Below are 13,751 nucleotides of genomic sequence, written 5' to 3'. Positions count from 1 at the left end.
TTTTGGTTTGTCTAATTTTTTTCCCATAATTGCATTCTAGTTTTCACACTTCTTTGTCAGGAATATCATAAATGTGGTGCTGTCTTCTTTTCATTAAATCTTATCATGAGGCACAGGTTTTTGATTTGTTCTCTTATTAATGTTTACTTTGATGACTTAGGTGGTGTTTGCTAGGCTTCTATATTGTAAAGTTATTCTCCTTAATAAGTATTTTGTGGGGAGATGTTTTGAAACTATGTAAATAAACTGTTCCTCATGAATCAGTTTCTTTCTTTCATTCTTTCTCTTATCTATCTTTAATCAATCAGTTAATCATCTATTTCATTATGGAGTCGTGGTTTCGTATTTTATTCAATGGAGTTATAATCTGTTACTGTTCCTACTTATTCTGATGCTAAAGTTATCCCTGATTCGGTCAGTGGGAGCTCTTGCACTCTGACTTCTGTGTCCTTTTCACATGTTCCTATCGTTTTTTTTTAATACTTTCTTTCTGGTACAAGATGCTCTTGGTTCATATTGCACTTTGCCTGCTCTAGTCTTGGAATCAACCACTTCTCCAAGAAACTCTCATTCTTTTTAGTGAGGAGTGAAATTTAACAACCAAGTTCTGTGTTCTCATTACTCTTGGGGTGTCATGCTTCCAGGACTGAGAAATGGGTGTGTGTGTTTGTGTGTGTGTATGCATGCATTTATATTTTTAGAATCTCTCAGTTGAATATATATATATTTCCTCTGATAGCTGCAATTCCAATTCTATAGGGGATATTCTTGTTTTTTCCCTTTCCCTTTTTATCCTTCTCTAGCAATGACAAACTTGATTCCCATTGTTCTTGATATATAGACTCATGTGATCGTTTTCCATGTACGTAACCAATCTCCCATTGCTGGGACTGCTATCCTTCCTTCCCACCCCCATATCCTCCTCACCACATCTGTACTGTCCCGCCCCACACAAGACTGCCTGGCCAGGTGGAAGCCCTCCTCACCTTATTAGAACTTTGGTCCCTGTACCAGGTCACTCCACCTGCACCCCACTTATGCGTTGATCATGGTGCCCTTCTGTGGGCCACATCCCTTCCTTTCTTCCTAGCCTGCCTTGTGTTAGTACTGAACCACTGGGAAGAGAAACAGCTCTTTTCTGCTCTAAAGAGCCCTAAGTGGATTTAGCTGAAAGACCAGATCTTGTGGTTCGTTAAGGGAAATCATATGAATTTTGATTAGTTCATTCTTAACCTGGGAGGAAAGGAGAGGCTGGAGCATTTCTCTTGGGATTTGGTGCTTCTCTTTTACCTGGAAGTTCTTCACCCAAATCCCAAGTCACATTCATACTGCTCTTTTTGGTTGTTGGCGCTTATTGGGGGCTGAGCAAAAACCAGCTGAACTTCATGGGCTCCCAGCCACCTAGGGGCATGTCCCATGGGGATGTGTACTCCTGAAGATGCTGGTTCCCAGACATAGAATATGGGGCCTAGACAACTTACTAGAAAAACAGAACAAGGGTACCACCTTCACTTTCTGTCCTAAATGGGCGAGGAGTTCAGAAAAGGTACCTTGATTCCATGGGTGGATATATGTCTTCTTCTCCTTCTCTCTAGCTTTATTGCTCTCTTGCGAGCTCTCATCCTTTGTCTTTTTTTTTTACTTTGGGATGGGACGACTGGACTCCATCATAGTTGGGAGTGGGAGGAGGAGGCAGAGAGAGCTAGTAACTATAGGGAGATGCGAGAAGTACTCTTAAGTTTCCTGCCAGTGTTAGCCACAGAATTTTCTCTCAGGGGATCTTGTTTCACCCACAGGAATGCCAGAGGTTCCCAAATGATGGGCCTCAAGGTCGGGTAGAGGGCAGGGGTGGCAGCTGCAAACCTGAGTGCAGTGGACAGATTGTTGAAAAATATCTCTGCCACCTTGATATGTGAGAGGGGTATGTTACTGTTTTAATTTGAGCTAGAAATGTATGATACATATGCATGTGATTTTTAGAAAGTAATTTTCCTAGTGCCACTTTCTCAGTCCCCTGACGCTATCTCCATTTATCATTAATTTTTTAAAATTATTTTTGACAGCTACCACAATGTTTGAAGCTGGAAAGGACAAAAGTAATCCAGATGAATTTTCTATGGCGCTCAACGAAACTCTTGGAGACTTTGCGTTCCCAGATGAATTTATCTTTGATCTTTGGGGAGCCATTGGTGATGCCAGACGAGGATGATTATGATGTGGGTGATCCGCTCCTGAGGAAATGAACTGTTGTTCTTATTTTTAAAAAAGCCCATAAAATCTGCTTTTGGACACCTGTACGAACTCTGGTTTAATTGTATGTGTATGGAATACATTCTTTGAAATACAATTTTGATTTCTGGGTACTTGTTAATGCAGTTGCTTATGTAAGTATTCTTGAAATAAATTACCTAAAATATGGTCCCTTTTAATATTCCTTCAAAAGTTTAAAAAAGGTTTAAGAAGTATTTCTAGAGAGATGATTTTGCTCCTCATTAACTCCCATGCTTGTTTCCCACATGTAAGTAGTTGATTGCAATAGCTTTGTAGTTCTTTTGCAAAATCTCAAAGTAATGAAAATTAGAATTGGAGTATGATTTACCTCATAGCATCTTAATTTTGTTATACTGGTTTGAACAGGACATATTCAGGAAATGAAATATGAATTATGCCTGGACGGTCTAGAAGCTTTTTTTTTTTTTTTTGACCCACTGAGTAAGGGAAGGAAGACTTTTTCTTGGCCTGTTGATCTCTAAGGCCCACGTTCTCTCTTTGTAAAATAAGGATTGAGTGATTTTCTTTGCCTCTTTGTAATTGCTCCTAAAACTTGTGGTTGAAATCTACTGTGCTGTGTGTGAACATGGTTGCATGTGTGGAAGAAGGGTGAAGAAGAGGCAGGTAGGGTAGAACCACTTGCATTTGATTTTTTTTTTTTTTTTTGGTTCTTAAAACATTATTTCTTTTTTTCACTATAGCTACTTTCATGTTACCTTTTATAAGCACTCCAGGGAACGTTTTATGTCCTTTATAGAATTCATCTTTTGAAAGATATTTACTCAAAATAACTATGTTTGAGAAAAATTTTTTTTGGGTTAAACAGCAGCCCTTTTCTGCCCCTAAACTTTAGAGGAGATACTATCAGAAATAGATTTCTTCCAACTGGAAATAAAGGAGGATGGGAGAATTGAGAAAATATATTAGTCTATTATTTTAGAGTTCTAGCACATTCCCTCTAAATCTTACATGCTTGAGAAAATTGAGGGTAAATGACTGTCTTATCATTCTTATTTGACATTTTACAGATGTAAGAGAAATGGAAATGAATGGTTTCAACATAGATCATTTGATAAGGCAGAGCATGGTGTGACCAAGCTTCTTCTCAAGTGTTAGATGAAAAATGCTGTGTGCTGCCATGGTAATCAGAAATAATCACCCGTGAGGGACATAGTCTAGGAAATCAGAGGTAGTTCCCTTTTCATGCTGGGTTATTGCTTAGATAACTCTGTTGCTTTCTGGGGAAAACTTTACTTTTACTGCCATCCACTCCCCTTTCCCATAAGTTTAATGCTGTGAAGCTGATATCCTTTGTCCGATTAATTAGAAACCTGTACAGAAGCTGTTTTAGTCATTAATGTGTAACAAAGGTAGCTTATAGAAATACGGATTGTCCCATTGCTCTTGCTCATCACTTGAAAATAGAATCCCCTCAGGTTGTAATTTGTTGGTCCTTGTCTAGTGGATTTCTTTTGGAGCTTCCAAAATATTTATTCTTTTTTTTTTTTTTTTTTGAGACAGAGTCTCACTCTGTTGCCCTGGCTAGAGTGAGTGCCGTGGCGTCAGCCTAGCTCACAGCAATCTCAAACTCCTGGGCTCAAGCGATCCTCCTGCCTCAGCCTCCCGAGTAGCTGGGACTACAGACATGCGCCACCATGCCCGGCTAATTTTTTCTATATAGATTTTTAGTTGTCCAAATAATTTCTTTCTATTTTTAGTAGAGATGGGGTCTCGCTCTTGCTCAGGCTGGTCTCGAACTCCTGACCTTGAGCGATCCACCCGCCTCGGCCTCCCAGAGTGCTAGGATTACAGGCGTGAGCCACCGTGCCTGGCCCAAAATATTTATTCTTAATACCACTTCTCTTGGAAAGACAAAAAAGGAGTCTATATTTTTAGGGATAGGAAAGTTATTGGCTGACTTAGGAGGCTAGGCCCATAGAGACAGTTTAAACAATAACAAAAATAATTTTTTTGGCACTAGATATTAGATTTTAAACGAGTCATTGCTTATTATTGGTGGATGTCAGTTTCTTCTTCCTTTTTGGGCTTGCATAAAAGCTGAACTGAAACATGGTGCCGATTCCCTGTGATTCATGGAATGTCACATTCACAATGATCTTTCTAGAATTTTGTGTGTAAGGTGCCAATATCCATACATAGCTGTAACTATTCTTGTCTGTCAGCATTCAATGGACCACTGTCATTACTAAGGGCTCCAACTGGGCCCAAGTGCTTTATATACTACCTGTAGTAGGTTTTCCCTTGAAATGTCCTTATCTCTCACCTTTATTGCTAAACTAATAGTAAGGTCAGTTTCCTCATGCCATTTTGTTTCCATACCTGAAAATGCATCTTTTGTGAACTTTGTGCCTTTTCATAACTCTCAGTGCACAAAAATGGTCTGTTTTTAGTGTAGTCATGTAATCTATAAGTGTGGGGTACTCTTCTGCTGCTATGAGACACACCATTTTTTTAAACATCCCATTTTATTGGCACTGTCAGACGTTTTCAGGATTCTGTTGTTTTCCCTTGTTCTATGTTTTTTTTTCAGTGGGGGATGATTAATTTATTTGTTCTTGATTTCCTTCCATTGAAAACAGCATCTTCTTTCAGTGGCCACTACTAAGAGCACACACAACGTATTTTTTTAGATTGTGGCAGGAAATGCAGCTAATAATTGAAAATTGGGCTCATTGGGGCTTTGAACATAGCTGGGTCCTGATCATATGTATGCATGCTGATAATTACAAATAGGTACATTTTGGGTGTCTGTGGTGTTTCAAAAATATAATTATATAATTTTAAGATGTGAAACTCTTTAAGAATTCAATTATAAAAGCAGTAATCAGTTAACCTCTGGAGCTGCTATATCCGATATTATAATGTGACTGATAATTAACTAAAAAGAGATAACTTATTTTTTTCAAATGATGTATAGTATGCAATATTTTCCCTGGTAACTTTAGCAAGTAGACATTTTCCAAGTAAATCATACTTTATTTAGTTCCCTGTTATTTATTACTAGATCTTTATCACATCTAGAGACTCCTTGGTCTCCTTCAGTTATCACTGCCTGTCTAGCATAATAAATGTAAAATGTAAAATGAATTTCATCAGCAAAATGGAGTTATCAACATAATGGTTCTTCTAAATAGAGCAGAGTTATCAACCAAAGATGTAAAAGATTGATCATATAATGGCCCTTTTGCTATCTGATATATCTAAAAATATACCAATAGCATTGCTATTACTCTGGTGGAGGTGCTAGTTTAGAAGAACATGTAAGTGTATTACCCAAGCTATTAGTGAATACAGAGATAGGAGATGCTATTCAACTCACAGACCCAAGTATTAGTGCCCTGTGCAAAATGCACATTTATTATCATCTTGACACAGATTGAAGGAGATAGAGTAATTACAAGTTCTTATACATATCATGATTATAAAATGTTTCTAAAGTTGTGAAGTGTACAAAATGGCACAGTCTGTCCCTACCCTATTACCTGAAAACCTAATTCTGAGAAATGACTCATGGCTATTATCTGCTAGGAGGGTGAAAATTGAATATGACATCTTTATTTCAATTGGAGACATTAGTCTTCATAAGATTTAAGTATAGCCATAGATATTTTTCCAGCAGTAACAAAAAGGAGAAATTAAAGACTATTTTCTAAAGGTAGTTTTGAGTAAACATTTTATATTTTGAACCATTTTTGCCATGCAATAGTATGGACTATATACAGATAAGACATTCTACATTTGTTTTGGGAAAAAAGAGATTTTCTTTTTTATAAAAATCATAGCATTACTTTAAAATGTTTTCTTTAAGGTTGAAATTTGGGGATTTATTAATCAATGTATGCAAGTGTAAGTTGTATTTTGATACTTTCTAAAATGTATTATTATATTTCTACTTATACATATTTAGTTATGTGTTGATCAAAAAGTGAATTATTTGTAAAGTTATAATTTTATATTTCTTATATACCTTTTCATGAAAAAAAGTGATGGGTATTTTTGTCATAAAAATTTTGGGTTTAATAATTTTAGATTTTTTAATATTGTTTAAATAAATGACAGGAATAACACAAGGTATTGTTTAAGCCTTTCTATTTTTAACATATCTTTGGTATATTTTTTCTTAATGTATTTGTACAAGGTATAATAAGGTCTCTCTAGCTTTAAAATCCCCAAATTATTTGCTTTGATTCAGTAGAAATGCATGGATCTGCTGTGATGCTCTAAGATAAAAGTCATAAGCTGTTTCTGTTACAAGATGAAGGTTTACCCAGGGTGACACTTTCTCCTTTATTTTTTCATTCATCAAATTTTATGGAAGTAGTTTCCAAACAATTGTGTGAAGTAAGAAGTAGAAGAAATACCAACCCATAGCTCTTAGGTAGTTATGCCCTTTGGGTTTATTATCTTCTTGATAGTCAGTGCTGTTGGAAATCATTACAGAAACCATGGTAATTCCATATGTTTGGGGGTGAGGCCCAGCAATCTGCATTTTCACACATCCTCTAGGTGAATCATAGACCTTTCCTTTGAGGTCTCTGAAGCCCCTGGCCTAGCATTAGGGTGGAAAGATAGGTAAGACTTCAAGAACTTATGATCTATCAAGGTAGGCAGAGACGTGAAAGAGATTTCTAATACAATTAGATAAGTGCTAACATGAACATCAGGTAGTGTGGGAAAAAGCTACTTATGATGGGATTTCTCTTAAGTTTACAAAGTAGCTGATTTTCTAAATATAACTTGATATGCTGGAAGGGTTTGTTACCTTAACGAAATTGACTTCTTGATTGACACACTGTGGATGAACCCACGTGATGGTTTTGCCTCAGTTTACAAGCAACGTTTGATGCTTATTGATGATATAAGTAAATATTAGTTATTTACTTATCGTTGTTAGGTATTTTATCTTGCAGTTTTACAGATGAGGATCCTTTGAAACTATGGCTTGTAAAGAATGTTTTTTGCTTTTAATAGGGTGGAATTGACATGCATGATAAGAAGATTGGCCTCTCTCAATGACCGTAACTTCAGTGGGTGCTGTGGTTCTGATTATGGAAGACCTAAGCTTATAAAAATGCTTCTTGAATTCTCCTTGTATAGATTTTCTCTTAGCAAGCATCCCTTCGTGTAGGGGGTAGAGTATTGAACACGATTTATGCTTTATCTTAAGTGTCATCTGGGGAATAATGTTTACGATTTTTAAAAATTATGAATCTGAAGAATTAATTCAGCCTTGGAAAAGTGGTTTCCCTAAAAGTTAGCATTTCTACCCCCTTGTGGTTCAGATAGGTTATTATATACATAATTTGATTTGTTTTAATTTTAATTTTAACAGCTTTTCAGTGAACAGTAAACAGAAACATAAAAATGAAATAAACCAGAAACTTTCTTCCCCATAAAACAAAACATGACCTCTTCCACAGCGGCACTGCGGAAAGTGAGGAAATCCTGCAAACCGAAGGACTGGTGGAAGAGCCCTGTGATAGTTTAGCTGGGAGGACAGTTGTGGCCTGACTACTGCCATGCCCTGCCCTCCTCTTATTCCTTCCTTTACCCGCTCTGTCTTCTCATCCAGCCTCCATTGCGGGGTTCCTCAGGCCTCTGGGTTCCTACGCCCGACTCTACCCATTTTTCTTGGGTGACTCATCTGTTCCTGTGGCTTTAAACATCTTTATTTTTATGACTCCTAAATTTATATCTACAGTTCAGACCTCTCTTCTGAGCTCCAGACTCAGATATTCAGCTTCTTCCTTGACATCTCCTCTCGGTGTCTTGAAACTTTAACACGTCCAGGAAAAAACTTTAGATTTTTCTTAATTGTCTTGTTTTCCTCAATTTTCTCTGACAGGAAGTGGCATCACACTTCCCCTCACTGCTCCTTCACCTGCCCGGTCAAATTCATCAGCAAGTCCTTTTCATCTTATTTCCAAAAATATCTCCCCAGTATCTCTACTTCTTCCCGGTTTTGCTGTCACTCCTTGAGTCCACACCCTCGTGTCTCGTCTGGGCTGCTGGGGCAGGCTCTGGGCCGCTCCTCTGCCCCCACTCCTGCCCTCCTGCGATTTGGGGTTTACGCAGGATGGGAGTGTTGTAAAGATGTCTGTGGTGGGACATGAGTGTGCAGCTTTTTTTCCTAAGTGAGAATGTAAATGTCTCATTTCTTTCTTTTGTCAGAGAATTTGATATTAAGCCCATTCTGTCTCTGAGGGAAGGGGCACCAGTTTTTGGATTATTCAACTTCTGCTCCTAAAGGGCCCACAGAGTCTACTGCGAGAGAGCTAGGAGGATGGAAAAGGCAGAGGGAGAATTTCACAGGTGTAGACTAAAGGCTATAATGAAGTGTGTATGTGTCCTTGGGATGGGGAGAGAGCAATGTCTGCAGATGTTCAAGCAGAGGAGGACTGTGCCTTGTTTTCCCACAGGCACATGGTAGCTAGATGGAGCGTTTAGATAGACAGGAACGAAAGCCTTCCAAAGATTCCTGATCTCTTAGCATGGCACAGAGGCATTCAGACCCACAGTGACCACAGTGGGGGAGGTGTTTGAGCAGGGCATTAGGGGTCTCCAGAGAAACAGAAACAACAGGGTGGAGGTATATATACATGTATATAAATATGAGACTAATAGGAATTGGCGAGCATGGTTATGGAGGCTGAGAAGTCCCATGATCTGTCATTCACAGCCTGGAGAACCAGGAAAGCTAGGGGTGTAACTGAGTTTGAATCCTAAGGCCTGAGGATGAAGGTTTAGTAGGGGGATCATGTAAGTCCTGGTCTAAGTCTGAAAGTCTGAGAACCAGGAGCACAATGTCCAAGGACAGGAGAAGATGGGTGTCCCAGCTCAAGCAGAGAGAGAGAATTTGCCTTCCTATGCCTTTTTCATCCTTTTCAGGCCCTCAGTGGGTTGAGTGATGCCCAACCACATTGGGAAGGGTCATTTGGTTTACTCAGTTTGCCAATTCATATGCTTATCTCTTCTGGAAACTCCCTCTAAAATACACCCAGAAATAATGCTTACCAGCTACCTGGGCATCCCTTAGCCCAGTCAAGTTGACATAAAATTAACCATCACAAGCACCCAAGCCCCTTGCAGAAGCTTAACTCACTGACCCAAAACTCACGGCATCCACAGCACCGGCACTTCCCATCCCCTGTTTGTTCCTATTGTCAGTGTTTGGTGAGGATCTGTTTGTCAGCAGCCTTGCCTGTTATTGCCCATCAGGAGTGTCACCCCATCAGCCCAAACCTTTCTGGCTTATATGTGTGGATGCCCCACTCCCAGATGCTTTTTTTTTTTTGCAATGATATGACCCACATGCATAACCCTTAGAAAGGAGAGGTGGTCCCTTGGACACCCGGGGCAATGGTGGGAGAAACCTTCGCACTGGTACGTGCGGAGGCTGGCCTGAACTAGCATGAGACCCCTGGTTGGGACATGAGAGAGTGACCCTTCCTGCTACACATTAATGGGTTCACATCACTCCCCTTCAAGCTCCTTTAGTGGCCTCTGAAGCCCTGCCCACTTCATTTCACACTCTGCCTAGCTCTATGCTGTGGTTACATTGAACTTTCTTTCACTTCCATGCTCTTACCTTTCTCAGACCTTTTTTAGCTTGCTATTTTCTCCGCCTTGAACATTCTTCCTCTTATTTGTTGAGACAGATCCTTGTCATCCTTTGGCTATTATTTTATATCATTTTGTTTGTGTTTAAAGACAAGGTCTCACTATGTTGCCCAGGCAGGACTCGAACTTCCCCTCTGGAGTAGCTGGGACTATGGGTGCCTGCTGCTGGGCCCCACTCTGGTTATTAGTTTAAATGCCACTCCTTTGGAGAAGCCATTCTTTACCTTTTCCTCCCCTTATTCTCTGTATTCTCCGTCTAAGCCCTTGTTTATTTCCATCGTAACACATGACTATTAGTAATGACTCTATTTGTATGCTTTTTTTTTTTTTTTTTGTGACAGAGTCTTGCTCTGTTGCTCTAGCTAGAGTGCACTGGCATCATCCTAGCTCACTGCAACCTCAAACTCCTGGGCTCATGTGATCCTCCTGCCTCAGCCTCCCGGGTAGCTGGGACTACAGGTGTACGCCACTATGTCCAGCAAAGTTTTCTATTTTTTGTAGAGATAGGGTCTCACTCTTGCTTAGGCTGGTCTCAAACTCCTGGCCTCAAGCAGTCCTTTGTCCTTGGCCTTCTAGAATGCTAGGATTACAGGCGTGAGCCACTGTGCTCAGCTCTATATAGTTTTATTTTATGTTATTTTGCACTTTAATGTGTTTCTTGGGATGGGATTGTTTCTTTCTCACCATTGTATCACCAGCACTTAGCATATAGTCTGGTGCATATTAAACACTTAAAACAATTACTGATGAGGAACTTCAGCAAATATCTGTTGAATGTTTACTTTGTGCCCAGTCACAGGGAATGGATCACCTCACCCAATCTTTAGCAACCTCTTGAGGTAGGTAATGATTACCCCCACTTTAAAAATGAAGAAACAGGCCCAGAGAAATTAAATCACTTGCTCTAGGGCATATATTTTGTTAGTGGCAAAGGCAAGATTTGAACTCAGTTTTGAGTTTAAGTCCTGAGCTCTCTCCAAAGCTGATTCTGTTAATATTTTACCAGAACAATGTAAAATGTACTAGTCACTCAACCGAAGAAAATTATGTAGGGGATTGAAGCCCGGAGAGCAAGGTTATAGATTCAAATGACTGCTCTCCTCAGCCTGAGTAAGCGAACAGCTTCGCAGAGGTCAGGCCAGGAAGAAGCAGATTTAGTGCTTCAGTGATGGATTTTAGGTTAGAAACCATATACCGAAGGATTTTAGTAGTTCTTTAGGTAAAAAAATAAAATTAGTAACTATTAAATCTAGAATTTTTAAAAACATTATACCGGAATAATAAATTCTTGTCAGTATGACTAAAAGGAAAAAAAAAAAGATTACGACTAAACTTTTTTTGGAGAGGAAGGATGAGGGCTGGCCTTAGAATCCTTTAAGGCTTCTGTGGGTATTTTGCTTTCTGGAGTCATTATTGTTTAGTTTCTATCTCAGAAAACTATTAAGGGAAATTGCTGTGTTCTTTAGGGTTTTTTTTTTTTTGATAATATGAAAGAGAAATTTTAAGAAAGTAGCAGCTTGTTATCAAATGCCTTGTGTGCCATTTACTATTTGAAAATGGCATTAGCATTTGAGGTTTTATGGGCCATGGGATCTTATTATTAACTACTTTTAAAACTCTGAGATATTTAAGTTCTGAGGAATGAATTGGAAAGTTATTTTGCTTCCGAAGGCCCATTTCTGGACTAAAACTCTAATTTGTATGCTGAAGGGGTGAATTTATAGAGATGACTATAAATTTCCTTAATATATTTCCAGCTCAATCATTTCCTATACAGAAAACCAGTCAATTTCAACATATTAATTTGTGAGATAATGAATAAGGAATACTCGTGAGACTTCCCTCAATATTAAACTCAAAATAAGTCTATTTGTAACTGTGTTGATTTAAAAAAAATGAAATCAATCATGTTCCTTGCCAGAGAATCAAATATTAATTTGTAATGGAAACGTGTTTATTGAAATCCAATTTAAATGAGGTCCAGGGAAATTCCGAAGTAGGTAGACTGAAATCAAGACAGTGGCATTTTAGAGAGTGATCTTTCTAAAATTCTGTGGAGTATGTTAGTGATTCTCCTTTTCAACTTTCTTGATAAACATAGCTAATATATTTGGTTTAATCTTTTAAAATGGGTTAACTATATTCCAGAAAGTTTCCTCCAGGCGATCTAATGTTTATTTCACTGATTAGAAGGGGATCTCCCACTCTCACAACCCCACATCGCCCAATATGGCAGAAGCGAATTCACTAGACTCTTTCTTTTTTTCTACCTTGGCTGACCAGTAGGTGGCATTGCTTATCCTGGCTGCTACCTCAAGTCTACTTTCTTCTTTTCAGAATGTGAATAGCCAGTCGGGTATTTGTTATATTGTTGTTGTATCCATTCTGATTTGTCCAGTCTGATTTTTGAGCTCGTCTGTAATCCCAGTAAGGATAGCCCCATGACAGCTAACATGTCTTTGATACCCAGATAGCTTTTCTGAACTTTGGGGATTATATCATGTGGTCCCAGAGGGTATTCAAAGTGAATGACTAATTCTACCAAACCAACGGAGGTTTCTCTGGACCTGAGAGGCGAAGAAATGACTGAGCACTGAAGTGCTGCAGAGGTGATTATAGTTAATATCCTGTGAAAATTATAGATGACTTCATACCAAGCATAAAATTAAATAGGTACATTAAAAACTTTAAAACCCTATTCATGACTTCAAAACTTTTAAATGAGGTTCAAGCAAACAGTTGATTGTGAATTAAATTGTTCTTTGCTTGAATAAATAAAGCAAGTTGAACTTCTTTGCATCTGGCAATCAATATTATGTAGATAATTGACACTAGGAAAAGACTTTTCCATTGACATAGAATTATGGCGAGGCATTGGTTCATGTGTTACTGTTTCAATGCTGTCAGTTGAACTATTTCTTCTTTCTGATGTTTTTCACATTTAATTCACCAATATTTTTGAGCTACGATACTGTGAAAATTTTCCTCTTATTTAGCGTGTATTAGCTCTATTATCACCTGATGTTACTTGGGAGACTCATTAGCTATAGTTAAATGACATTTGTTAGAAACAAGAGTTTTTAAAGTTGGAATATTAATAGTTTCCTGTAATTATAAAAATACAGACCATACTTGCCTGTTCTTGATCCAGAGCCTATATGAATGATTTCCTGCTGCTGTATGAGGTTGAGTTGCCCATGAGAGAAGTAGCTGAATCACAGACCAACACCCTCAATCCAGAATGTTATCTCTGGAATAGCAGAGGTGTAAAAGCAAAGGGGAAGCTGAAAGGAATTGTGGCTTCTAGAGAATTTCCCTTCACTACACCTACTGGAAAGCAGTGTTGTAAGCATTATCTTAGTTTCAATGTCTGAATTCTTCACATTGCTTTGATTATAAGGATTTCATTATCTCTGAAGCTTAGTAATTGGTTTCAGGAGTAGCATGGACAGTTAGGTGGTGAATGTCACACATGAAATTATTGTTAGATTTATTAACATAGCTCATTTGTGGCTCATTTTTACACTGATGTTTGTTTTCTCTGTCCACAGTGTTTTATTAGGTATGGCATGTTCCTCCTAATTAGAACCAAATATCCCAACCAAATGTTGGACGTGGATTTTAGTAGCCTGTGAGAGATCATGTTCTCCCGATTGACAGTCATGGGGACCTATCTATGTGCTTCATTTTCTTTTCTTGTGTTTTGTTTTTTGAGACAGAGTCTTGTTCTGTTGCCCAGGCTGGAGAGCGGCAGCCCCATCATAGCTCACTGCAGCCTTGAACTTCCAGGCTCAAGCGACCCTCCCACCTCAGTCTCATGAGTAGCTAGGACTTACAGG

General features: G+C 38.6%; 1 protein-coding gene across 1 annotated transcript in view; it reads left to right on the top strand.

Moving 5' to 3' along the window:
* The window catches only part of GIPC2 (GIPC PDZ domain containing family, member 2), a 91,102-nt gene extending 88,893 nt beyond the window's left edge, over positions 1-2,209 (top strand). The window contains exon 5 of the mRNA XM_012661033.1: positions 2,064-2,209. Within this exon, the coding sequence (XP_012516487.1) occupies positions 2,064-2,209 (146 nt within the window). The remainder of the gene's footprint in view (positions 1-2,063) is intronic.
* Positions 2,210-13,751: the final 11,542 nt, after the last annotated feature.

The sequence above is a fragment of the Propithecus coquereli genome, unplaced genomic scaffold, assembly GCF_000956105.1.
Source record: "Propithecus coquereli isolate 6110/MARCELLA unplaced genomic scaffold, Pcoq_1.0 Scaffold7, whole genome shotgun sequence".
Classification (NCBI taxonomy): domain Eukaryota; kingdom Metazoa; phylum Chordata; class Mammalia; order Primates; family Indriidae; genus Propithecus; species Propithecus coquereli.
Note: the sequence above shows the minus strand (reverse complement) of the source record. Positions and strands in the feature narration are given on the sequence as shown.